Genomic DNA, 27,927 nt, shown 5'->3' on the forward strand with positions numbered 1-27,927 from the left:
CTATCTATGTCAACAGATAACCTTAATTTGCGAGTTCATTAGCAGCCACTAAAATCTTATTTACCAACGATAGTTGACAGCAAAATTTACTTGAAAAAAAAAAAATATCGAACCCAACAAAGTGAGAGAGGATGCCAGTGAATATTTTGCACAAGAAGTACTTGCTAAACAACAGATGTCTCATTAACTAAAAAGCAACTGAATAAAATAGAGAAAAAACTAAGATTACAAAACCATCATCTTCATGAAAAACAGAAATAACAATGTGAAGATCACATCAAAAATAGCAACTCAGAAACTATACAAGAGGGGGTATTATAGAAAAGTCAAGGTACCAGCTCAATGTCCTTAAAATACTCGTGCTCCAGAGCTTGTCGAGCAGTGATTCTCTTACTTGGTTCCAGACGAAGCATTTTCTGTTAATTTTATAAGCAACAATTAGAAATCAGGATACATCACAGTCACAGCTCACAGGGATATTGTCTGACTCCCCTAATATTGTTGTTATAAATACATTTTGGAAGAGAAATTGAAAGGCTGAACTTACAGAGAGAAGATCAAGTCCGGTTGGTTCAAGATTTGGAACAACTGTTGTCAGATCCTACAAAAGCATTCCCAAACATATCAACTTGTAATAACAAAACCTTATTTTCATTGTGATTCTTACAAAGTATGGGAAACTCCTTGTGCAATTATAACCGACCCAAAGAACAACATTTGAACCACAGGTGGACCCAGACCACTCATAGGTAAACTGAGTTTGTCATATATCAACAATAGCAGGAGAATTTGTTTTGCAATCTTAAATAATGTTTGATGCTAATTGAGGGACAACAACTTTGTGGCTACATTTTGTAATACATATCTGGTTTCAAATTCAAGGGACTGTATGCAAATAAAATAAGAAAGTATAATGGTTTACATGCTGGTAAATTAAGGTGTTTATCATTTTAAGTACCTTAGAAGGCCACTTAGGAAATGCAGACTTGAAATCAGGCAGTGCAGTAACTCCAGGCCATGTCTCTTCATTAGGAGTGCCCATTATCCTATCCATGCATAGTCATAAAAACATGGTACAGTCATTATGATACTTTTTATTACCTCAACCATATATATTTGAGTAGGTAGTGAGAGAGATTAATGAAGAAATGGTGTAGATTGAGACCTGAAAATCTTAAATAACTCATCAATCTCAGAATCACCAGGAAAAAGGGGGCGCTGGTTTACCATCTCGGCAAAGATGCAACCCACTGACCACACATCAACTGGGGTTGAGTACTGACGCGCCCCGAGCAGAATTTCTGGTGCTCTGTACCACAGCGTCACCACCTGACATTCAATCCATTATTTTATTTAAACTCTCTTTCTTCACCTTTCAGCCAGTGGTCATACATCAGAGAGAGAATTATGATACGGGTGCCAATATGATCTTTCTAAGAGTAATATTCTTCTTCAAATTAAGAGTTATAATCAAAATACTTTCAATTTCAAATGAAACGAGCAATCATAGGCCCCCATAAAACATTAAAATTAATGTTATTTTACATATAATTCATTTTCACAATGAATATGCAAAATTGTTGGATTAAGAAATAGACATAGATACCTCATGGGTAAAGGTACGAACAGGAAGGCCAAAGGCACGGGCCAGGCCAAAGTCAGCCAGCTTGAGAGAATTAGTGCGGCGATCAATCAGTAAATTCTGAGGTTTCAAGTCCCGATGAAGCACTCTATGAGAGTGGCAGTATGCCACTCCCCTCAAAATCTGATATAGGTATGTCTGACACCAAAAACAACACCATTTAAATGACAAAATTAGATTATCTACACACTAGTGTCTTTCCTAAGTCTTCTTTTCTGAAGCTTTACATTTGATGTTATCTTTATGCTGTTTACATTTTGTTATTTACACACTAGTGGAAGAAATTCAATAGGAAAATCAGTCAAATCCCATAACTAAAACAACAAGTTTTATCCTCCCCACAAAATATGCTTTCCCGGAAGAACTAAACAGTTTGCTGCTGAGCTTGCAACAGAGAATTCACAGAGACATATAGATAGAACAAATAATTAGAGAAAATGTGATGATGCAAAGAGTCTGACCTTGATCAGGCGAGGGTTCTTAGCTAGTTCAGGACATGAATCCATGTACTTCTTAAGGTCCAGGTCGAGATACTCAAAAACCAGATAAATGCGCTTCTCACTGTGAACCACATCTTGCAACCTATGCATGAGAATATAAGTACATTTTAGTTCTACTTTAACAAAATAATCGACAGTATAGTGTTAATTGCCTACAGAATAACATACCTTTTTTTTTTTCTGAGCTAAGAAGTTTGTTCTAGCTATTCCCTTTATTGTCCACGATAATTACTCAAAAAAAGGAATTATATAAAAATAGACATATGGCATCTCAACGCTATCTGACATACATTATACGAAGAGGGGAATTTTTTTTACAATTGACAAACAGATTGCATAAAGTCAACATCTAACAATAGCAAGTGATTAATCAACACTTATTAGCAACATTATATATATTCCAATAGTAATTTTCTAAATCTGGAGATGAGAAAGAGAAAAGCAAAGCAAAGCAAAAACCTGACTATATTGCCATGTTGCATTTCCTTGAGAAGAGAGATTTCTCTGATGGCTGTGCTAGGAACACCTTCATCCTCCTGCTCCAATCGGATCTTCTTCAAAGCGATCGTCTCGTTAGTGAGCTTATCACGCGCTTTGTACACCACGCCATATGTCCCCTCTCCGATCTTCTCTACTTTCTCGTACTAAATCAATCATAAAGAAACCTATTTAGCCAGATAGATAGAAGGGAATGGATCACATAATAAAATACAGAGACAGACTCAAACCTGGTCCATTGAACGGCGACGATAGAGATTTCCCTACATCGACAACAGAGAAACAAACATTAGTATTCATTCGAATACATTACGAAATATACTCGATTTGTAGAAATAAACGATTAAAGGAAAGAAAGGTCTAATCGGATCAGAATGGGAAGAGATGGAGGGGAGATCTTATTTTATTATTGGAAGAGAAGAGAGATTGATTTGATTAGAGAAGAGAAGAGAAAAGAGGCTTACTACGTCTCTCTCTCCTCGAAGAAGGGAGAAGAAGGGAGAAGAAAGGAGAAGAGAAGAGAGCGTTCGCTGAGCACGGCTGCCGGAACCACCGCCTCCTCTCTCTCTTTTTCCAGTCTTGTCGCTTTCGACTGGGGCTGCCTCTCTGGTTTTTGCTCTCTGCTCCACTTCAATTATAAATAGCAACGCCTTCTCTTTCTTATACATACAATGTATTCAATCTTCTCATCTACTCTCTATATTTCTTCAAGTATCCGCAACTCATATTAAGTATTTTATAAAATGCAATCATAATTATTTCTTCTACCTATTCATAACTTATATTTCTTCTATGTATTTTAAAAATTCAATTATAATTATTTTGTGTATTTAAAACATATTATGTAATTATTTGGTTAAAATAAGTTAATTTATAAATGGGGAAGTGGCTTGTGTTTGACAAATTATACATTGACTAAGAGTAAATATGTTATAACTTCATATTCTTCATAATATTGTATTATAATTTTTCATTTTGCTATTGTACAAGATCATGAACAATGAAATAAAATAAAATAAAATAAAATAAAATAAAGGTAACTGGGATAGTGGAGTTTTTAATGTGCTTGACCAATCAGCATTGAAAATGAAGAGAATTCTGATACATGCAGAGAAGTAGGTGTACGATTTGGGTATGCGGAGAGATAAGAGAGATGGGAAGCGCAGGGTTTGGAATCGAATCGCGGTGGTTATGACTTATGAATGAGTTATGTTATGTGGTGGGAAAAAAAGGTTAAAAAGCCAAGGAATGGCTGCGATCGGATTGGTCAGGTCTGGTTCGGGCCACTATTCGCTTCCTCCCAACTGTTTGACTGGATAACGGAGGTTTGGACCGGGTAGAGACTTAAACGGGATCGCCTCTCATTCGACCGGATTTAATAAAGTAGATTCTCTACACCTCCTGCCAGTTTCCCGAATCGTATATGAAGTAGATTCTTTACGGATGGCTTCTTCAGAGACATGCCACAGGATTATGGGAACCATATCCGCCACAGAGTATATTAATTCTAGTAAATTGGAATGGGACAAATGCAGTTCAGAATCTTAAGTGACTCTTAGTATATAGCCTTTTGTATTGAAAGTGACTGTTCGAGCTTGGACTTGGAGAGCCGGGAGGCAGATTTGTTGTATGCTGATTGCTTGAACATGTATATTAATTGGATGTTCATAGAAAATCTGAAAACTACTGGTACAACATGCCCTCCCGCCGAATTCGTATCCTCTGAGATATCTCAAACTTTGCGTGACTTTATGGAAAATTCCAGCCGTTTAAATAATCTGAAAGCACACATAATACTGACCCCTGCATCATCTCCGAATAGGCACCGGCATGGCTGGCCCTGGTGCTGGGCAGCCCGGGTGACCGCCCCGGGCCCCAAAATTCAAGGGGCCCCAAAAAATAAAAATGTTTGTGTATATATAAAAAAAAAATTGTATATATTAAAAATAAATAAAATATTAAGGCCCAAAGTTTGTATGTATAAATGGCTCAAATTTTTCTATAAATAAGTATGATTTTTCTATAAAAATTAGACCGGCTAATCGCTTCTATAAATACTTTAACACCATATGCTTCTAAGTCGTTTTTGCATTTTAAAAGTCTAAATAATCGATTCAAACCGTTCAACATGATATCCATATTAAAACGTGTTCGGAGACCAAATTTTACATTTTTTTTTTACTATTTTTAAGGTAGGTAGAAAATCATTGTTTTTTATGGTTCAGAATCTTCTGAATCAATGGATTTTCTACCTATCTTAAAAATAGTAAAAAAAAAATCTAAAATTTGGTCTCCAACCACGTTCTAATATGAATATCATATTGAACGGTTCGGATCGACTGTTTGAACTTTAAAAATACAAAAATAACTTAATAAACATATGGTTTCATAAAAAAATTGAGTGAGTCTATGGTACTATGCATATTACGATTTGGTAACGTGCTACGGCTCTATATTTGAGTTTTCAAATCTTAACGGTCGATCCAAACCGTTCATCTTGTTCTCCATATTAATATGTGTTTGGAGACCAAATTTTACATTTTTTGAAATTTATTTACTATTTTTTTAGATTTATTAAAAATCACTGTTTTTGGATGGTCCAGAATTTTTAAATCAAGTGATTTTCTAAATATCTAAAAAAATAGTAAAAAAATTTCAAAAAATGTAAAATTTGGTTTCCAAACACATATTAATATGGAGAACAAGATGAATGATTCGGATCGACCGTTAGGATTTGAAAACTCGAATATAGAGCCGTAACACGATAACAACCTGTGATATGCATAGTACCATAGACTCACTAAAAAAAAATTGTATATATAAAAGGCCCAAAATTTTCTCCCGCCCCAGGCCCCAAAAACTTCAGGACCGGCCCTGGGCACCGGACACGTCGATCACGCAAAAGTTGAGATATCTCAGAGGATACGCACTCCCGTCCGCCTCCGGTACAAGTACAAATGTACAATCTTCTGTTTTAAAAATCCGGCAGGCCAGGCATGCTCGTATAATCAAATTAATTAAGTAGATAGGCGACAGAATGTTAGTTTAAGATTCATTCATCGAGCTTGTGAAGTTGTCATTAACGAGAAGCGTTGAAAGGGAATTAATAAGGAACAATTAAGTTGACAGAGGCAACCCCAGTCCCCACAGCATTGGAGACAATGGAGAGGGAGAGGGAGAGGTGGATGAGAGAGTCACGTGACAATAAGTTATGAACCCAACTAATTAGTAATTGCCTCTGCCACAACACAAGAGTTGCATGTGAAGCAAATAAGAAAAACGAACAAGTTAGTCAGTGACAAATGAAACTTGACAAAAGCTACCTCCAAGCCTGCATCTAATTCTATTCTATATATGCCGAGTCGACTATTCAAGCCTCAATTCAAATAGTTATTACATATTAATTATACTTATTAAGCAAGCAAGCGCTCGCTCGCTCGCTCGCGTGTCCTCCCATATTGCACGGGATCCAAATGCACCCACGTTTTGGGCCACTGAGGGATAGGGAAACAAGGACGGAGTGGGTCACATTCTGGATTTGGCACAGATTTGGGTGTGTGGGGGTATGGTCCTCACCCTTTTTTGTGCAATTTTTGGTCGGATTAATTTAATATTAGAAATCTTAATTTTTTTTCAATTTGAAAAATTAGTTAAGTCCACGTAATTGAGAAACTTGAGACTTAATTTTGTTACTTATAGAGAAGTTTGGCTTAATAAATCTTAGTCTATACCTATGTCTAAATTTTGGACTACCATTACTTCTTTACATAATTTAGGGACAACAAGTATAGAGATTGTACCAGGTAGACATACAAATATTCTATTTTAGACAAATATTTAGTACCAGCAATGTACCATGGTAACTCGGGTTCCCTACCTCTATGAAATTTGTACCAATGTAGAAATTACATTACAACAGATTATTTCTTCACAAGGGGGTGTCATTAAGTTTTGTAGATATTTTATTTGGAATACTACATACTGAATGGCTGGAGGTACTAGAAATCATTAGTCATATATCTTTTACTCATTCAGAGAACTAGCTTGTTATACTAATTGCACCGCTAATTGCTCAAAAACTGAAATTAAATTGCAATTGAAAGTAAATAAATGAGTTGAAAGAAATTTGACACGCGGGATGTTAACAGAGTTCGGCAAAACAAAGGCCTACGTCTCCAGGGCTTTGCAACCTCTTGTGGGTGCACCTTTCTATTACTCTATACGAAAGGATTACAACTTCTGAACCGTTGAACCCTTACACACCAAGCGGGAAGTCAAACGACCAACTCAAAGAGATGAGAACAAGGTCTCTTAGTTCAAGCTACTCAAGAGAAACACTCAATAGATCACTATAATCTAATCTAACTCAAGATTAGTGAAGTGGGTTTGAGGGCTTTGAGGGCTTTGAGGGATTTTGAAGTTTTAAGCCCTCACAACAATGGAGTAAGCTAAGCTCTCAGAAATTTGTTTTTTTGAAGTTTAGGGTCAGCTCAGATACTTTGGGAAGAAAGCTCAAAGCCCTATTTATAGAGACAGCTCAAAAATGAGCTGTTTGACCTAAAACGTTACCAACGTTTTAGTTCAAAATGCGATTTAGGATTTCAATTTTCTGACAGCTCATATTTCATTATATATCTCGTGTCATAATTGATGATGACATAATAAATTAAGTACGGAGTATTGTATATCCTTTGAGATAATATATTTAGAGACTGATTAATTACTTCATCGACCATATTAAGTACATATTGTATCTCCTCTGAAATAATTGAACTTTTCAGTTTGTATCACAAAATTAATTAGAGCATTAATAGAAAATAAAATCCTTTCAAATTAATTCGTACATTTATATTCTCAACAGTCCAAATATTTTAAAGTATATCTCTAAATTAAAGTAGGCTTTGGATTTATTAAGATATATGATTAACTCTATAATGTAATTAAGAAAAAGGTGATCATAAGTTAACCCACGCCCACCTACTCAGACTCCGTAACTTAATTATTACACAACTTTTTTCTCTCCTATTAAATTAAATTTCACTGTTATGGCTTGTTGCATAATTAATCTAATTTATATTTCACAAAGGTGCAAAATGCGCCGAATCGATCATTTTTTTGACACCTCATCAAATATGAAATTCACCCATGACAATTAATGTACATGTGGAACCAGTGGATTCAATATAGTTGTTTAGTGCTACTATCATTGCTGTAGGGGGTTTCATTAATTTGAAATCTTATATATTAAGAATGCATTGTAGAGATAGAATCATAGAATCGACCAAAGAAATTAAGAACACAATGTGATCTACGTTACGTTGTTGCAAGATTTACATTATTCATTTCTAGTTTAATATATATGTTGTATTCTAAAAGATGTCTATATGAAAAGCGGTGATGAACTTTTAGCAATCGACATCATGATTGCGTTGTGGATGCCGTGGACTAGGTGACACATCGATAGATTGATTGTATTTGCTTTAGAGATTAATTCTTCATTTCCATCTCTTCTTCATCAAATGTATATATGCTCCCCAATCATTTTTAGGTGGAAGATAATCAGATTGATTAAAAGTTAAAAGAAATTAAAGACCATTTCACACAATTCAATTCGTTTCAACGAAAGACTTTCTAAATGATAAAAATGAGATGTCTCTGTCAAGTTGCAACTTTTGGTATTAGGTGCACATTGATTAAGGTCCTTTATTTTAAGGAACAGTGAATTCCATAGTACCTCAAATCGACAACACACAGTGAAAGTGAATTAATGCCTCGAGGGTCAGGGGCACATTTCAAAAAGAAAAAAGGAGCAAAAGGTAAAATTGACCGCATCCCAGGGAACAACCAACCATAGGTCCATATTTCACTGTTCCTTGACCGTCAGATTCCAAACTGACGGTGTTGGCGCGTTCTTGCGGTTAGGTCAATTGGCACAGCCACCCAGACTAGCAGGTCCGACGGTTTCTTGTTTTTATTTGTTTATAATTATATGGAGTTGGGTTAGTGTAAATGACATGTTTTCTTTCACGCTTATATTTTACAATCTCAGAGTTTAAATAGTCGATCTCACAGTTCAACATAATTTCTATATTAAATTGTGTTTGGTGACCAAATTTTAAAAAAAAAAAAAAAAAAAAAAAAGCATCCCAGCTGGGCCACAAAACCTGTGAAAGCAAAAGAAAAAAAGGGAAAGCAGGCAGTTCTTAGACGACCCCCAATTCCCAAACAAATAAAAGCAGCTGCCTGCCTGCGTTCTCTGAATAATATCATAAATTATGACACAATTTTAATGTCTTACTCGTACCTCAATTTCAATTTCAATTTCAAATGTTTTAAATGATAATGTTTATGATCAACGTTTTTTAATTTTGATGGCGTTGACAAATTGTTAACTTGTGCAAGTGCCTCAATTTAAGTGTTAATAGGCCACTTAAATGATGAGCCCAAAATTGTTAAACTTCAATTGGGCCGAAATTACACAACCTCATCCATACTGGGCCCAACATTGTTAAACTTCAACTGGGCCACAATTAAAAGAACTATTTTATTTAAAACAACAATCTTACTTGTAGGCTGGATCAACATCAATATCTCAATTAATGTAGCAACTTCAAATGTTAAATTTTACTTTTCATTTTTCACCAAAAAATAATTTTTCATACAACTATAGGAACCTAGCATTTTACCAAAATAATTTTTCATACAACTATAGGAACCTAGCATTTTACCAAAAGCAGCCAGAACTCAGGTAAAATCCAGAATCTTAATGAACAAATTAAACACTGGATACGAATTTCATCTAAATTTAATTTTTGTGGAGCATGCCCCACTATCTTTGTATATTTCCAATCAACAAAAACCAAGTACATGTCATCTCTCTATTTTGCACTCTTAAACCAAAGGTGCCTTCACTTCTTCCACTTCTTTATGCACAGATTGTTTATCTATACGAGCGAGAATTTGAACTTTTCTCGGAAGGGGATGTTTATTCTCAGGAAGAAGCTTCATAATAATCCCCATTGAAATGAGCAACAAACCGGTTGCATGCTGTTCTGTTAATGGCTTTGTGAATATCAGATAAGATAATAGAAGTGTCACCGCCTTCCGTGCAGTTGTTATCTAAATAAATGAGATGATCATCTTTGTAAGCACACACACACACACACCCCGTAAAGACTTGAAAGAAATGGATTAATTGGGTATAATAGTAATTAACAAACAAGGTTGATTAAGTAAAATACCATGGCAGTTGTAGCAGCACCAAAGAGGGCAATGAGAGAAAGGACTGACACCTGGCCCACAAAGGTCGCCATTGCCTCGAACACCAAAACAGCATAAACATACGGATGCTATACGTACACAATTTATAAACTAATCGTCAATTTCTAGAATATCCTAATAGCACCTCGATCTTCAACAATTTTGTGATCTGCTTTAAGCTTTAGGTAATTCACATGTTTTGGATGAATTGAAAGAAATTAAAGCTTACGTACTTGTAAACAGGAATTCCATGCCTTAACAAGTTCACCAGTAAGCACCATTGGAGGGATCAAAAACGGTAATCCTACTACAGTTGAACAAAATAGCATTTCCATCTGAATCAAAATAAAACCAAATCATGCATCATTAGATGTGATCCATCCCTCAAAACAAAATAAAATAAAATATATATCACCTTACCTGTGTTGTATCAGGGTTCAATGTGAAAATGGCCTCTTGTAGATTGCCGAGAAAGGCATCCATGACTAAAGCACCCGACACCATTATAACTCCTATTAAACTAAAATTGGGTGAGGTTTGTGCATCAGCGAGTGTGAATAGAATGAGCCCTACCACGAGAAGTAGTGCCGAGAAGTACTCATGGCAAGGATATTTCCTTCTAAGACCAGGAATAAATGCTCCCATCACCATAACCGGCAACACCTATTAATAATGAATCGATGGTGTAATTAAAAGAAGAGGAACACTTGCAAGTAAAAAATAAATTAGCTAGCTAGGTAGATAATGAAATTGTAAATAGAGATCAAGACCTTAGTGGACTTGAACATGATTTGAGCAGGGTAATTAAGGAAAGCAAGAGAGCCCTTAGTAAGGCCATGAGAACCCATTAAAACAGCGGAGAGCTTGACATAAGTCTTCCATGGATTAACCATCTGCTTATCAGTGAATCCTTGGAGACGTAACAACACAATGTATACAAATCCTTGAACAAAGGTGAAGTACCATCCATAGCTAAACCAAAAACACAAAGGAATTAGTACTTACTGTTTTGCTTCAATTAAAAATTATTAATGATAAATCTTACCTAAACTGAAGCCGATTGTATACATATTCCTGAAAATTGAGAAACAAATTCTTGAGAATTTTGCATGCATAATTGGGAACTAAAGCAATTCAAATTTCAAAATGGGAATAAAACCAATGCAATGCAATAAAGATTGATTCTTTTTTCCATTAATAGGTGAGGACAGCTGCATTTGCAATTGGAATTGTTAGATGAAAGAAAGAAAGAAAGAAAGGTGTAATTGGGGAGGAGAAGCGATACCTCACAGATGCCATTAACGAGGTAGCCAAAGAAGAAGCCTGAAGAGCAAATGAGAAATTGCTGCCACCTGGGTCTATCTGTGAGAGATATGCCAAACAGAGACCTCCTCTGTTCATCCCCTCCTCCCGTCATTAATTCCTCAAACCCTCTCAGAGAAGAAGAAGAAGAAAGGAATAACTTTGAGCTTGCTAAAAATTGAACCCAAAAAAGTGGAGGGGAAATGGAAATGGGACAAGGAATAAGGACTCGGAAAGTAAAAGGAAGAGAGACAACCAACAGCAACAGGTGTTGCTTATGAATAATAAGAATAAAAAAGAAAAGCTCTTTCTCTGTGGCTGCGGATTGAAGGAAGGAAAGGGCTGGGCTTAATTGTTTTTCTCGTTTCCTTCTCAGAATGCGAATTGAGAGGAGGGAGCAAAACGGCAAAATCAAGGAATTAAGGTTGCACTGCAAATATAATATGAATGATACGGTCAGATTTGGTTCTCTATTAATGCATGCACTGTACATGTGCACAACATATATATGATCTACTTGCATGCTTTTCCAGTTATAAAAAATTTGAAATACCATTCACAAATTTCAGATACTCTCTAGTCTCTACACAAAATCTATTTATATTTTTATATTACAATAACTTATATAAAAACTAGCTAAAGGATTAACGTAGCCAAGTAGAACCAGGGGCGAAATCAGACTTTCGAACTATGGGTGTCAAATACATATATGGATCAATTATATAAAGTTTTTTACGAAAAATGGAGGTTAATTTTGAAGTTTCATGTTATTTTACTCACAAATTATATGAAGAATCATACGTAAATATAAAAAATTTGAAAAAAAAAATAAAGGTCAATTGATTCATTACTCCTCTCTCACTCCGCCTCTGAGTAGAATCAAAGATGGGCATTTGCCGATTGACTAAAAAAAAAATTCAAGAATATATTTTTGTGCGCTTTTCAAGAGAAATTATAGAATTATTCTTAAAGCTTCACAATTTTTTTTTTTTTATCAAGATATTGTTACCTCTTTGTATGAATGTAATCTACCTATGGTCTTTAATATTGATGTCTAATGGGATGATTAATATTTGACTCATTCTTATAAGAAATTCTAGACCGAAATATAAAACTAACATAGCTTTAAGAACTCAAAATATTAAAACTCAAAAGTCAAACTAAAACCGTTGAATATCATCTATATCACTTTGTCTATGCACGTATAAAAAATTATGACATTTCAACTTTATTTTAGTTGTCATCAAGAGCTTGCAAAAACATACTTATGTGGATAATTTCTAGACGTTGATTTTTCAAATAATTGATTCATATTAAAAAATTGAAATGTGATTTTTTTTTTATAAACACAGAGGAAATAAAATAGATCACACTTTTTATTTTATTTTTTATATAAGTGGTATACACCACGGATTTCATTGATAAACAAAACCTGCAAAGTTATCAGTACGTTCATGGTATCAAACAGTTGGTACCAGTCCGTCAAAATAAAGACATAGTAGAGGCACAAAAAATAAAAGCATTTGAAACCTCCTCTTTTTTTGTTATGAGATTTTCAAATAGATAATATTTAGAAATGACACAGTATTAGTGTCGTCATTTAGTTATCCTCACCTTATTTTTATTTAAAATTCTTATTTGAAAATATTAATTCCTTACTTGTTGGAGTCCATAAATGTTGTAAAAATAAATAAGGGATCAGGTTCAAATGAGACATATACTAAAAATATTAATTGGTCATATTAATTAAATTACTCTATAATTCAAAAGAAAAATCTTAACTTTGTATTGATAATAATTTCATAATTTCCACACACGTTGTTGTTATCAGGTATTTGCTAAAGTAATAATTTTTTCTTTGAGAAAAACTTGACGGAGGTTTGTCAAAAGAAAACTAATAAACTTATTATTTTTTCAATGAATGGAGTTATAACTTTTGTATAAGTTACGAAAGTTGTTCAATATTTTTGCTCAAAGATAAAATGCTTAAATTTATAATGATTTTAGACCGTTTAAAAAAATATATATTTGTAGATTATTCACTGATTTTCTACCTATATATATCTAAAAAGATAGCAAAAGGAATTCTAAAAAGAATGTAAAATTTAATTTATCGGTGGATATATTTTCTTATGAAAACAATAATATCAATTCGGATCAATCTAGAATTTTCGTCTCACTCTATAATAATTATACGATTGGTTGATAAAGTAATTTGTTAAACTTACAACTACATTTATGAACAATTACTTAAAATATTCGAAAAGGTCAATTGTAATGGTACAACTTTAAATTGATAAAATATATAGGTCCAAGCGGTGCGTTTACCTCGCGCCTTGCCAATTGCCACGTGGTGGCTTGCATGAAAGGATCATTTATTTGTTAAGGTAAGGTGTAAGGTGTTCTTTCTTTTTATTGTAAAAAAAATTAAACCCAAATGATCAGAAATTCAGAATCCAATAACAATCAAATTAAAAGTTGATGGAAAAAAAAATTATCTGCTCAATAATATATTTTAATTTAGTCTAAAATCTAAATTGAGCCGACATTTTTATTTTTACCCCATTAAAAAAATATTTTAATAATAATAACCAAAGTTTAATAAAAATTTTAAAAATACCCCACCCGTGGAATTTTTCCACGGACTGGAATTTTAATTCCAATTTTTTTTTTTTTTTTGAAACAGAATTTTTTTTTTGTATTAAAATATTAGAAATGTTGGATATATTTCTTTGAAAATAGATGGAATACAATATAATTTAATTTATTAGAAAGACTGTAACAAATAACCCGGATCAATATTTTTCAGGCCGGATTTTTCGCGGCTGTAAGAAAAATTAATATATTTCTTTATGTGTTATTGGAAAAAAAATGCTTAGATTCTGAGTTATTGATCCCGGTTCAAAAGTCCTAGAAGGATCATAGTATATACAACTTGAAAAAAATAAAAAAACTTTAAGTTATTTAATAATTATTATTAAAAAATAATTTTCAAAATATATACAACTTTTTATAAATTAAATGTCCTAGAAGGATCATAGTATTTTCTAGATTACATAGAAGTAACTTTTGAACCGGGATCAATAACTCAGAATCTAAGCATTTTTATTTTTTCCAATAACACATAAAGAAATATATTAATTTTTCTTACAGCCGCGAAAAATCCGGCCTGAAAAATATTGATCCGGGTTATTTGTTACAGTCTTTCTAATAAATTAAATTATATTGTATTCCATCTATTTTCAAAGAAATATATCCAATATTTCTAATATTTTAATACAAAAAATAAAAATAAAAACAAATTTCTGTTTTATAAAAAAAAAAATTGGAATTAAAATTCCATCCCGTGGAAAAATTCCACGGGTGTGGTATATTTAAATTTTTTATTAAACTTTGGTTATTATTATTAAAATAATTTTTTAATGGGGTAAAAATAAAAATGTCGGTAAATTGAGAGATCAGATACCCACTCAATAATTTTTGGTTTCGTACCTCTTTTTACTCAATTCCTCTAAATTTGTGCATTCTTTTCCCAAAGTAATTTCTTAATTAATTCGACATATCTTGACTTAGCACATTTCCCGATTAAAGCGTGGCTTGTCTACTCCAAATCAATTCACTTAATAATTCTAATAGTATTATCATATTTCAGGAATTACAACATTACCCTTAAAAGATTGCGTCTCAACTTCTTTTATTCCATTGTATTCAACTATTCATAGAGTAAAGCTATAAACCACGAATTCAATATGTTAAAAACCCATTTATATCTAAATTTATACCATTTCAGTTGGTCCCCTCAATTTTATTTAGAATCTATCCCTTATATCATATAATAATATAGAAACAGAAAATTACCAAAGAAGCACAAATATGTTTTTACAAACAAATTTGCATAAATTATAATTAAAAATGATTTCTAAATTACCGTTAGTTTGTCATTGGTTAATTATATGTGCAAATATTAATTGGCAACATGCAGCTAGCTAGCATGCATGTGTGGTATATAGACATGAAAACACTTCGCCTTTTAGTTGACATTTTGCTGTTAAGATAAAGATGTAGGCTTCAAGAAATTGACATTTAGAATGCATATATATAATTGGATTATGACATAATTAATTAATACACATTTGTTCATATTTATTATAATATTAATTAATACGCGCGTACGATTAATCAAAATGAATTTTTACTAATTCATTTCTTCCAATTGAATATTTATGGATAAATACCTTAACTTTGAAACTCATTTATTCAAATGCCAAAATGCAAACTCATATTAACCAAAATGTAGTTTTCATCTGAGTTACATAACACACGTAGCTATCTTGAACTTCTGAACTAGGGTTGTACAAAATCGCTCAGACTCGTAACTTGCTTATACTCGTTCATTTACAACTCGAGTCAGTTCCAACTCGAATTGACTAACTCGTTTAATAAATGAGCTGAGTTTGAGCATACCCCAATTCGCTCATTAACAACTCGAGTTATACAAAATTCGTGACAATAAATCCCATAGCCTTCTAAATAGCTCCTGAGATGTTGTTTTGATTTTTTTTATTTTGTTAGTTGTGTTGTTAATTATGTTTGAATTATTTGTGTTTAGACAAAACTCTTACTAATATTTTAATTGTTTTTGTTTAGATAAACTCTTACTAATATGTAATTATAACTAAGAAAATTGACTGGTCAAACGAGTTGTGAGCCAACTTGAGTTGTTAATGAGCTGAAGTCGAGTTGACTTTACAGCTCGTGATTGACATCCAACTCGAGTTGACTCGTTCATTTATTAAATGAGCTGAACACGTGTTGGAAGTAACTCGCTCAAACTCGACTCATTTACAATCATATTCCGAACACATTACGTACTCAAACCTTTCTAAAATGAATTTGCAAAATTGCTATGTAAGAGCATCTGCATCGCTGCAATAAAAAGGAATGCTGAATAGGCTAAAGAAAAATTAATTCAAATTTGATTTCCGACGCTCTACATCCCAGCAATTAGTTTTGATTTATTTCCGACACCCATGGTAACTAGAAAACAAATAGGAGAGGAGTCTTTTGCCAGGTTGTCATTTAGAATACATTTCTTTATAAGCAAATTTGCTTAATAAGAAATAGATGTACAACGCTGCAATAAAAAAAGTTACTGCCACGTAGATTTAGCAATCAAATGAGCTATTGCCGATGTAGATGCTCTAAAGGTTGTCAAATTAGATAACTTTTTTCTCACCAATATTCTTATGGAATTGTTATCCTTATTCTAGTAAATAATTTTTTTTCCCTCTGTCACTGGAAGTAATATTCGGTCAAATATATTTAACCGGCTATATTTTTTAAAAGAAATTATTTCAGCAAGATATATATATATATAATAAAGAATTGGAAATCCATGACAATGAATATTTTGACGATCTTAACAATATATTTATAAATCAATTTGAAAAAATTTAAACAAAAATGTACATAAAAAATTGTCGTTGGATTAAATCGTTGGATGTCAATCAAGTTTTATGAAATTTTAACATTATTTGATATTCCACCAAATGTTGTGAAATATAAATCATTATAAGTTTTAAGTCGCTTAATGAACGATAAAATTATAACAAAATTCCATTATTTTTAATTTACATCACATATATAGATACAACTTAAAATTTTAAAAATATACATTATTTTTTTTGTATAGGTAAAATAGTCAAGTTAATGGATTTTTTTTTTCTTTTTTAAATGCCATAGCTAAATCTGCAAGTTAATGAATTGTTGAAACCTTATTTATAAAAAGAATTTGCTTAAAAACGTAGATTTTTGCAATAATTTTGCTAGATGTTGGATTTGATATATGAAATCCTATATAATGAGTTGTGAACTGAATTAATGTTAGATATATTTGATTTTGTCTGATATTTTTTTAATAGCTATTTTTTAAAAATTTATTTTTATACAAGACAAATTCTAGTTAGCATCATTAATCTAATTCATAAAATATATAAACTAAACACTAAGTAAAATATGCATGATATGATTGATATATTATCATGCAAGTCTTATTTTTATTCACACTCTTTTCGCGTGCAAAATTTCTGATCATGTCTGGGCTGGAACGTTGTCCCTGTTACAAAATATGACAAAATAGGCCTATTTATTTGCCTGTGCTTATTTTTACTAGGGATCCACATTATCATAATTAATTAACATAGATCGGTATTCTCACAACACACTTCGATACTTGCACAACATTATTTAAATTTCTTTCATAATTACCTTTTCTTTGTTTCTTTCAAGAATTACTTATTTCATTTCTTATTTTTGTAATTTAAAAAGCAATTGTCCACTAATTATATTTTTCATATTCATTAATTATTGCTGGTATTTTTCATGCTTCATTGTGTCTCACATTTTTTATTTTCGTAATCAAAGTCCAACAATCGATCCGAACAACTCAACATGATCATCGTATTAAAATGTGCCCGGAGACCTAATGTTATTTTTTTTTTCTTTGGCATTTTTTGACATGATCCAAGCACATTTTAGTATAAATTAAAGATCATATTGAGCGGTTCATTTTTTGACACGATCCAATCAAAACTTTGCCAAATAATCCTTAGGATTGTTGAACAATAAGAAGTATTTTGTTTTCTAAGCTCAGTTAAGAATTAATCTGAGATGAAGTGAAGTGCTTAATAGACTAAATAAACATATTAATTAATGCAGAGAGAGATTGTGTTATTCGATAAACAACCAAGCAATGGTTTAAGAACCAGTATTTTGTTTAGTAACAAATACAATTATCTTCTTTTCAAAAAACAAATACAATATCTTCTATGTAAGAGGTCGCAAGTTTAAAATTCAAATGAGAGATCTTTTGTATAACCAACTAGTCTAGCTAGTTGGATTTGGATGGCTTCGCATCCTAACTTTGCTAAAAACAATGTTGTATAAATATCAGCTCTTAAGATATAATTGGATTAATGTAAAGAAATTAAAGGATAGAACAAAAGGAAAGAATTAATGACTTAAATCGTATGATGAACTCAAATGGCACCTATTATATTACTATATATACATTAAGCAAACTTGATTGATTCTCTATGCTGGACAAATTTCTTCTTACATAAACTAAGGTGATCCTACTATTTTCTGAGTTCATGATCTCGATTGCATGCATGTACAGATCAATATGGGCACAATTTATATAATTTGTTAACCTAACAGTTAACATGCTCCTTAATTCCTTCAACACTCTACAATAATATCATCTACCAATTCTTGTACCAGTGCTTCCAAAATGATGTTTTCCAAATCGATACATACCTCCGGTTGTTCCCTCTCAAAGCATCTCCACTTTCTGTTCTTTTCCATTTCACATAACTCCAATTCCCCACGATGTCCTCGTAACTCCCATCGCCATCCCTCATTATTGATCCAATCCCTCGCTTCATTTAACAGTTTCATCTGCTGCACATTACTTGACATTCCTTCCGTAAAAAAATCTAATAGAAGTTTTTCGAAATTTTCTACTGAGCCTAGCTGTACCAGTAGATCCCATGCCATTTCATTTTCATCCATGTTGTATAAAGTACTGTAGCATCTAGATTCCACGGCACTGAACTCCTCTTCGAGATCTACAGGTTTGATCTCATCAATGTTATCAAATCGCCTACTCGTCTGCACTATGTGTAGATCTGATCCTGCATTTTAAAAATTAAGTGTTTAAGAAAGATTTAATAAAGGATATTAAAGAAAAAATAATTTCAAGTTATATCTTGTGTTCCAAAATAATTAAGAGAGGGATAAACAAATCTTGAATAGCTAATTTTGATAACAAATTAAAGCATGGGAAACTATCATTAATATATATATCAATATATTAGTATAATATAATAGATATATAGTAAAATAGTTTATATATATCAAAATTTTCAGAGAGCTTTGTGATTATGAGAAAGCACGTAAGTATGTAACAGTTATAGTGGGGTAGGTAAAGGTTTGGTTTAGTTAGAAAATATTATTATTGGGGTCCCCTCCCCTCCCTTCCTTCCCTTCCCTTCCCTTCCCCTCCCCTCAGGAGCAAAAGTCTTAATTGCTTAATAAGGCCAACTGGAATAAAGCAGTTGAAACAGTTATGATCTATACACTATTCGGCCTCAACACTCGGGCCCATATATTATATATATATAGGTCCCACAGCCCAACTCATAATGCAAATAAGTTATAACAGATCCATGATCCATCCCATGCACACGCCCTTAATGCTAGATTTTATTTTCTAACTAATTAATGCTAGCTGCACTAATTGTTACTTACTCTTTTCTAATAATACATTTAATAACATTAAATTAATAAACAGTAATATAATGTTGTTGTAATAGAATTTTGATCAGCTTCTGTTGCAAAATTTGTGATGCATTATTTAACTAACTTTTTTTTTTGTCAGCATGAGTATATTATGTGAAAAATGCATGTCAACATTATTGTTGATTTTCAGAAGGAAATATTTATAAATATATGTTAAATTCAACGTGTCACTATCGTTGTGTGTTGAGGAGATAGGAGGATACCATCTACCTCAACTGTTTTTTTTTTTTGAAGAAATATGCATTATAAGAGCCGTTAGCTTGAAGCAAAGGCAACCAATTATTGTATTATAATTGAGAGCACATATTCTCATATAATAGTTTCAAACTAAAGTAGTTACCGTTCATTAGGATAATATAAAATGTGAATATATAATAAAAGAGATATGGTTGGAGATTACGCACTCTCAATATGATTGGTTGTGCTCCTGTGAAAAGGAGGTGAAGAACTACTGGTTGTTACTGCCACGTCATCCTCCTCTTCCTCCTCTTCTTCTTCTTCATCTTCTTCTTCATCATGAAATGGGAAATCCATTACTGATACTGGACTCAGCTGTTCCTTCTCTACATCCAGGCACTGCTCCATTGGCTTTGGCTTTGGGTACTCTTTCTCCTCAATCTTAAAAAAAATAAAAATAATAAGATACAATTAATGATAATGTACTAAAAGGCGATCGAAGTTGCTTCAATAATGCATATATGTTAATGAACTTTTTGTTAGCACGAGTGGGTTCTCTTGGATTTATCTGAACAAATTACAAATTAAAAATATGCATATGAACCCACCAAAAAGTGCAAAACTGAAAGCGTATCGAATAGGTTGAATTGAACTGTAATTACAAATGATCGAATTTCGAGAAAGCTGAAGTTTAAATAGGAGAATGACAACTGGAGCAACTTCAATTTATGTGCCACGTGTACCACTGTGGTTCGCATTTTGAGATAAAGCTGAGAGCTTTTGTGACTAGAAGACAAAACAATTGAAAGTTATTGTGTTATTTATATTTCCAACCACCATTTTCATTCGCAATAATCATCCACCTAATCGATAACCTCTCTCTCTCTCACTCTCAGTGCAAGGCCAAGGCCAAGGCCAAGGCGGTGACCAATGTCCAATTATTAGAATGCAATGCTCTTTCTTTTATCTCTTAGTGCATGCATGGCTTTAAAAAACGAAATTTCTTTTGTTCCCCCTCTTTTTGAATTTTGATAGAAACAAGACCAATTTAAATTTTGAAATAAGAATATAAATGCTGGTCAGGTCAGATCAGGTCAGTTCAGGTCAAACGAGAAAGCTGCAACCCGCGGCGCCCGGACAATTTTAGACAGCTGTAGTAAAAATTAATTCCAACTATTTAAGCATAAATGTCAACACTGTTTTGAAGGTAATAAATATTATTTTACTATTGGTGACTTACTCAGTGAGAATGTGAGATAACATCTAAATTGTCGCTCGCATTCGCATCAATTAATAAAATTGTAAAGGAAGTGAACTAATTAGTCTAACCTTTTTCTCTTCTCGGATCTCCTTCCTGCTGGGCAGAGGGGATTCGGATCCGGATCCTGATACAAATTCGGATGCATTTCCCATCTCTAACCAGCTTCTGAAGCTGCTTACAACTGGTGAGGGATAATCAAACGATCTTCTCTCCAATTCCATATCCTCCTCTTCTCTCCAGTTCTCTTGTTGCCACCTCCTTCGCCAGAAGCTTCCCTTTATTAGTTTCCTAGATAAGCTTCTGGAAAGAAAACTCTCCTGCTTTTGAAAAAACCTGAATTTAATCGCTGATGAGATTTTGTTGAGGGTGTTTCTCGACCTTGAACAGACCAATGTCCCACTGCCACCTAGCTCGACATCTAACAGGTGGCGTACTGTTGGCCCGGTATTACCCATCCGGGGATAGCATTGGAAGCCGACGTTGCTGGATTCTGTGTCAAGTGCGAGGTAGTCTTTCAACATTAATGGCTTTCCTGGTACCATCTTTCAGTTTAATTTGAAGTGAAGGAATGAATGAATTGGGAAGAGAGTGGATGGAGATTTTAAAGGAAATTAAAAGAGCTGCCACTTCTAGTTTGAAAAAAGGAATATAATATAATGTATATATAGAGAGAGGAGAGGAGAGGAAGCCAAGTAGAGGGAGGACTGAGGAGGGAGGAGGAGATAGAAAGAGACGATAGATATTGAAGTTGAAGCGCACGGATGGTGATTGGTGACGGTGAGTCACTTTACAGAACAAGGGACAAAAACAGGGAGGGACGGGGTTTATATGCTTCCAAACTCAACCCGAAGCCTGAAGAATTTCCATCCTCTCAGATATCTCATATGGTGCGTCACTTTTTGGAAAATCTTAACAGTCCAACTACGTTCTACACAAATCTCAAAGCTCAAATAAAACTTGCCCCCATGCTATCTCCGAATAGGAATCGGACACGTCGGTCACGCAAAATATCAGATATCTCAGAGGATACGTACTCACTCGAGGGTGTCTTTTTGCATTATAAACCTTACTTAAATTAAATATTCTTCCTTTCGGACACCTACCTTTCAAAATATCTTTCTAAAATTTGCAATTCACTAATCAGTAATCACTACAGCGGAATTGAAACAAATAACACATATTTCACCATATCCATACCCTTCTGACCTTCTCTTCTCTAGTGACTAAAAATTTAACAATCTCAAATTAACAATGCTAAAGTTGTACGCATTTTAATTGTTAGATTATTTATATATTCAATAAGATATGCATAAATTTATTTATAATTTTATTTAGATTTCCATTTGAAATAATTACTGTCATGATTGTTAATATAATTATATATTTTCAAAATCCTTCCTCTGTTATGTTATGTTATGTGTGTGTAATAATTTAAAATGCACAGAAAAATGGTTAAGAATTTTATTAATTTCAGAAAAATCTGTGTAGCTCGGCGATAGCTTTCAATTAGATAGTTCCACAAGTACCGTATAGGCGTATCGCTATCGTTTTTTAATTATATGCAACGGCCACTCGTACCTTTGGAATTTAGGTCATTTTGTTTCCATTTGCATTAGGCACAATCATTAGCTTTTCATGCAATTGATTTTTCAAATTATTGGATTGAAGTTGATTGTGATATAAATTTTATAAATTTATGTTATTGACTTGTATGAAAAATATATTTAAACTCCACCTTGCAAAGAGTCAACAGATCAATCAAATTATTGTTATTATTTTTTTGGTAGGTTTAGCATACATTCATCTTTCATAATAGATTCATTTAATACATTCAATAATAATATTCAGATTACAAAGTAAAATTATCAATATGTTTTTCATTATTTGAATAAAATGTGCATCAAATTTTTTAGACGATTTGCAACAGAAGGTCATTAAAACTCGTTCGTCAAATGCTTAATACAAAGCTAAACAAGCTTTATAATGAATTCAAATTTCACACATATTATATTTTATTAATGAAAAACACATCTACAGTTTTAATTAACTTTTTTCTTGAATTAAATCAAATAAATGTATATTATTAAACTATAAAATGAACATACCATGAAATAGAGAGATGTGCACTGGAACTCCCAAATTTTTTTTATCTGCCATCTTTTAAAAAAAGAAATAAAACATTTAACCCTATTTTCTTAAGAATTTCATATTAAATTAATTCACGCAGAGTAATATTATATGCTCTGTTGGTACCGCAATGTGAAACTGCAGGCCTGATAAATATAGAATTTTTCATAAAATAGAGTTAAATTATATTTTTTTAAAGATGGTAAATATAATAAATTCTGCTAGAACTATCATTTTTTTTTTTTTACATATTTTGGCAACCAAAGTTTAAGCACCGTTATGCTTCTTTAAGGCCTTACAGAGACTTAATTATGTCTGTCAAACATATATCATTCTTTACGAGACAGAATAGTTTTTTTAGAACAAAATGATGGTCAAATTTTTCACATAATCCTTAATGCAGACACTAAATTTTTGACTCATAATCTTCCGCAAAGAGACTTAATTAATTGACATTTTTTTTTCTGAAATCCTTTATTATAAATGATATGAAGCTGTCCTCTTAAGCCATGTTTTTCACGAGCTTAAGGCTTTTTAAGGGTTCATTCTTTAAATTTGTCTTTAAATATAGTTCTTTTTATTCTTACAGAGCTTAATTAAAAGCATTTTCAACTTTAAGATCATACATTCAACAATCAGAGGCGGATTTAAATTGGGGATTTAGGGATAAATTGACCTCCATTTTTCTTTTATAAAATAAGTATATTCAGGTGATATTTTGTTTTTTGCTAATGCAATTTTTTAAAGGAAATTCAAATTAACCTTCACAATTTTCACAGAAATTTGTTCGCTATGACTATTTTTTATTTAAAATGATTAGATTGAAGTTGAATTGTGATATAAATTGGATTAGTTTTTGTTTAGGGTATAAATAGAAAACAGGGGATATGACGCTAGTAGGGGTGTTCATGGATTCGGTTCGGTAGGTAAATCAAAGTTATAATTCTGTTTTCAAAAAAAAAAAATCGAATCGATTTAGTATTGCAACTGAACTGAATCAAAGTTTTATTTCAGTTTATTTGGTTCAAACCAAAATATATTATTATTTTTATTTAAAACAATTGATTTGTAATAACCGAAGTATATTAAAAAATAAATCGGAGTATTAAGAAATAAACCAGAATATTAAGAAATAAATTGAAGTATTTAAAGCAATTGATTAAGAAATGAATCAGGATATTAAGAAATAAATCGGGATAGTTCGGATTAAATTCATAATATATAAAAGTTCAATCGGTTCAATTAGCTTCTTAATAAACTGGAAGACTAAATTTATAATATTTTAACTTTTTTATAAAAGTTTGGTCGGTTGGGGTTGGGTTACTGGAAGGGAAGAGAGAGAGGATAGACGAGTCGATTTCAAAAAAAAATAAAAAATTGTCGGCTTGCCACGTGGCGAGAGTTTAGTAAGAAATTGAAGTGATTGGGCTCGAATTTACTATGCCATTTCCATCGCAGTTATCATGGCGGCGGGGCCGGAATCACTCTTTCTATAAACTCTTGAAATTTTTTAATATATATCTATGTATTTTATGACAGTTAAATGTTTATTATTATAATAATCAAATATATGTACGTAATATAATAAAAGTAAATTAAGCTATTTTGTGCTATGCTCACGGATAAGACCCTTTTTTTATTTTTTTTTATTTTCACAGTAGTTATCCACATGAGTGATGCATATTCAAAATTTTAAAAATTATGAATTCATTTGATACAAAGTTCAAGCGATTAAAAAAATGAAGTACTAAGTTATTTTAATTCATTCATTTTTTATTAATTTTTAACCGCTTAACTTTATACTCAACAAGTTTGAAAATTGCAAAAATTGTATCTACACCTATTACTCGCAAAAGTGGATCGATTTCATTAGTTTGAATTTGTCTCGAAATTTTTATTAATATCCAAAAAAAATAAAAAATTTCAAATTCTACCTGCTTTTCAGCGAGATTTCGGAAAATATGCAAACCGGTGAGATTCTCACCTTTTCTTTTTTGCAAAACAAATTTTTTTAAAATATATTTATTTTTTGTATTAAATAGAAATGTTTAATATATTTCTTTGAAAATAGACGGAATACAATATAATTTGATTTATTAGAAAGACTGCGACAAATAACCGAATCAACATTTTTCAGGCCGGATTTTTCGCACCTATAAGAAAAAATAATATATTCCTTTGTGTGTTAATGTAAAAAAATAAAAATGCTTGGATTCTGAGTTATTGATCCCGGTTCAAAAGTCATTATAGAAAATATTGTCATCTTCTAGTACATTTAATTTATAAAAGGTTGTATCTATTTTTGAAAAAAAAAAAAATTTCAAATTATTTAGTTATTGTTATTCAAAAATAATTTTCAAAATAGATACAACTTTTTATAAATTAAATGTATTAGAAAGATCACAATATTTTATGTATTACCTAAAAGTGACTTTTAAACCGCGATCAATAACTCAAATTCAAAGCATATTTTTTTTCCAATAACACAAAAAGAAATATATTAATTTTTCTTATAGCCGCGAAAAATCCGGCCTGACAAATGTTGATCTGAATTATTTGTTAGTCTTTCTAATAAATCAAATTATATTGTATTTCATCTATTTTTAAAGAAAATATATTAAACATTTCTAATATTTCAATACAAAAAAATAAAAAAACTTATGTTAAGCAAAAGAAACAAAAAAATAAAAAAACAAAACAAAACCGATGAGAATTTCACAGGAAAAAAATTGTATAATTGGTGAGATTCCCATCGAAAAGAAATTATAGAACCGATGAGATTATCATCGATTTGGACATTTTTCAAAATCCCACTGAAAAGCGGGTAGAATTTGAAATGTTAATTTTTTTTTGGATATTAATAAAATTTTTGGAATTTGTCATTTGAATCCAGTTTGAATTTATCGTTTGAAATCAATTTGATAAAATTTAAAGCATATCAATTTGATAAAATTTAAAGCTATTCTTGGTGCGTACTACTTCAGACCTAATTGGTCTGCATTCCGATCGGACGACCGTGATCCAAACTAAAATATTTTGTTATCTCAGACAGAGGATATAGATTCAAACAATATTGGCCGGGCTGTTTTCGTTTTATGTACCCGTATCAATTTATTTTTTGAATCGGTACCAATATCTGATTTTCCATTTTTATATATAATGAACTTTATGCCGATTTTTTTATTTATATTCAAAAAAATATATAAATTTAAAAAACTAATCAAGCCGCTTGTTTTTTTCGAAAACTACCCAAACCGGAAAAAAAAATTTCCGGTTTCAATACCAATTTCCGGAAATTGGATCCTAAATCCGGAATAATTTTTTCTGGATTTAGGATTTTTTTTTATAGGAATTTTTTTTTTCCGAAATTTTTTTTTTTTCCGAATTTTTTTTTTTCATTTTTCAGTTTTTATTTATAATTTATTTATTTTTTTGTATTGAAGTATTACAAATATTTAATATATTTTTTAAAAAATAGATGGAATACTATATAATTTGATTTATTCGAAAGACTATTACAAATAATCCGGATCAACATTTTTCATGCCGGATTTTTTATGGCCGTAAGAAAAATTAATATAATATAATATATGTATAGGTATAGGTATATATAATATAATATAATATATGTATATGTATATATAATATAATATATGTATATGTATATGTATATATAATATAATATATGTATATATAATATAATATATGTATATGTATATATAATATAATATATGTATATGTATATGTAGATATAATATATGTATATGTATATGTATATATAATATAATATATATGTTAAAATGTGTTTGCATATCAAATTTTATATTTTTTTGAATTTTTTTACTATTTATTAAGGATTTAACAAAATCGCTATATTCAGATCATTGAATTTTTGTACCCATCTTAATAAATAGTAAAAATATTTAGAAAAATATAAAATTTGATCTGCAAGCACATTTTAAAATATCCATCATGCTGAAGGGTTTGGATCGACTGTTTGGACTTTGAAAACTTTGAAAATACCGATCGTTGAATGCCTACCGTTGAACGAAAACTTAAACTGAATTTTTGAAGCACTAAACGAGGGTTCCAATGCCTCATTTTTTTTATACCTCATCATACCTCATATTTTATATCTTCATTTTCTTCATATTCAAACTCTAAATTGTCGATCTGAACCGTTCAACATGATATCCATATTAAAATACGGTTAGGGATGAAATTTTTTACTATTTTTTAAGATGGGTAGAAAATCACTGTTTTTTGAACGGTTCGGATCGAATAAAATTTTTTGTTGAACGGTTCGGGTCGAATAAAAATTTTAACATATATATTATATTATATATACAGGGTACGGCTAACGCGCTTCCTCTAGCATATGGGCCGAAATGCTTCCGGTGGAAATTTGAAATTTCAAAATCCAAAAAGTCGATCTTAACCGTTCATCTTCTTCTCCATATTAATATCTGCCTGGAGACCAAATTTTACATTTTCCTGAAATTTTTTACTATTTATTAAGCCACTTTGAAAATTGCTGATCCAATGGTTTTACTGTTTTGTTAAGCCACCGTTGGATCAGCGATTTTCAAAGTGGCTTAATAAATAATAAAAAATTTCAGAAAAATGTAAAATTTGGTCTCCAAGCAGATATTAATATGGAGAAGGAGATGAACGGTTCAGATCGACTTTTTAGATTTTGAAATTTCAAATTTCCACCGGAAGTATTTCGGCCCATATGCTAGAGGAAGCGCGTTAGCCGTACTCTATATATACATATATATACATATATTATATTATAT

At 31.6% G+C, this 27,927-nt stretch overlaps 3 protein-coding genes across 4 annotated transcripts; all 3 read right to left on the reverse strand.

The window, feature by feature from the left end:
* Positions 1-126: 126 nt before the first annotated feature.
* Positions 127-3,291, reverse strand: CDC2 (cell division control 2). The gene is made up of 9 exons (XM_078298202.1): positions 3,105-3,291; positions 2,871-2,903; positions 2,602-2,786; positions 2,104-2,224; positions 1,607-1,780; positions 1,166-1,329; positions 959-1,046; positions 548-601; positions 127-416 (listed from the first exon to the last, which is right to left on the reverse strand). The coding sequence occupies exons 2-9, from the start codon at positions 2,877-2,879 to the stop codon at positions 327-329; spliced, it is 885 nt and encodes a 294-aa protein (XP_078154328.1). The 5' UTR covers positions 2,880-2,903; positions 3,105-3,291; the 3' UTR covers positions 127-326.
* A 6,097-nt stretch (positions 3,292-9,388) lies between these two features.
* LOC144549582 (UDP-galactose/UDP-glucose transporter 4-like) lies at positions 9,389-11,383 on the reverse strand. 2 transcript variants are annotated; one of them, XM_078298362.1, is made up of 7 exons: positions 11,186-11,383; positions 10,946-10,974; positions 10,671-10,872; positions 10,321-10,563; positions 10,134-10,235; positions 9,882-9,989; positions 9,389-9,759 (listed from the first exon to the last, which is right to left on the reverse strand). In XM_078298362.1, the coding sequence occupies exons 1-7, from the start codon at positions 11,315-11,317 to the stop codon at positions 9,532-9,534; spliced, it is 1,044 nt and encodes a 347-aa protein (XP_078154488.1). In that variant the 5' UTR covers positions 11,318-11,383; the 3' UTR covers positions 9,389-9,531. The 2 variants fall into 2 exon arrangements, with proteins under 2 accessions (XP_078154488.1, XP_078154489.1); XM_078298363.1 differs by lacking the exon at positions 9,882-9,989 and having other exon boundaries at positions 11,186-11,338.
* A 6,867-nt stretch (positions 11,384-18,250) lies between these two features.
* LOC144549566 (uncharacterized) lies at positions 18,251-21,588 on the reverse strand. The gene is made up of 3 exons (XM_078298340.1): positions 21,070-21,588; positions 19,968-20,181; positions 18,251-18,896 (listed from the first exon to the last, which is right to left on the reverse strand). The coding sequence occupies exons 1-3, from the start codon at positions 21,541-21,543 to the stop codon at positions 18,442-18,444; spliced, it is 1,143 nt and encodes a 380-aa protein (XP_078154466.1). The 5' UTR covers positions 21,544-21,588; the 3' UTR covers positions 18,251-18,441.
* Between the last annotated feature and the right edge of the window lie 6,339 nt (positions 21,589-27,927).

Source organism: Carex rostrata, chromosome 35 (assembly GCF_964058835.1).
Source record: "Carex rostrata chromosome 35, lpCarRost1.2, whole genome shotgun sequence".
NCBI lineage: Eukaryota > Viridiplantae > Streptophyta > Magnoliopsida > Poales > Cyperaceae > Carex > Carex rostrata.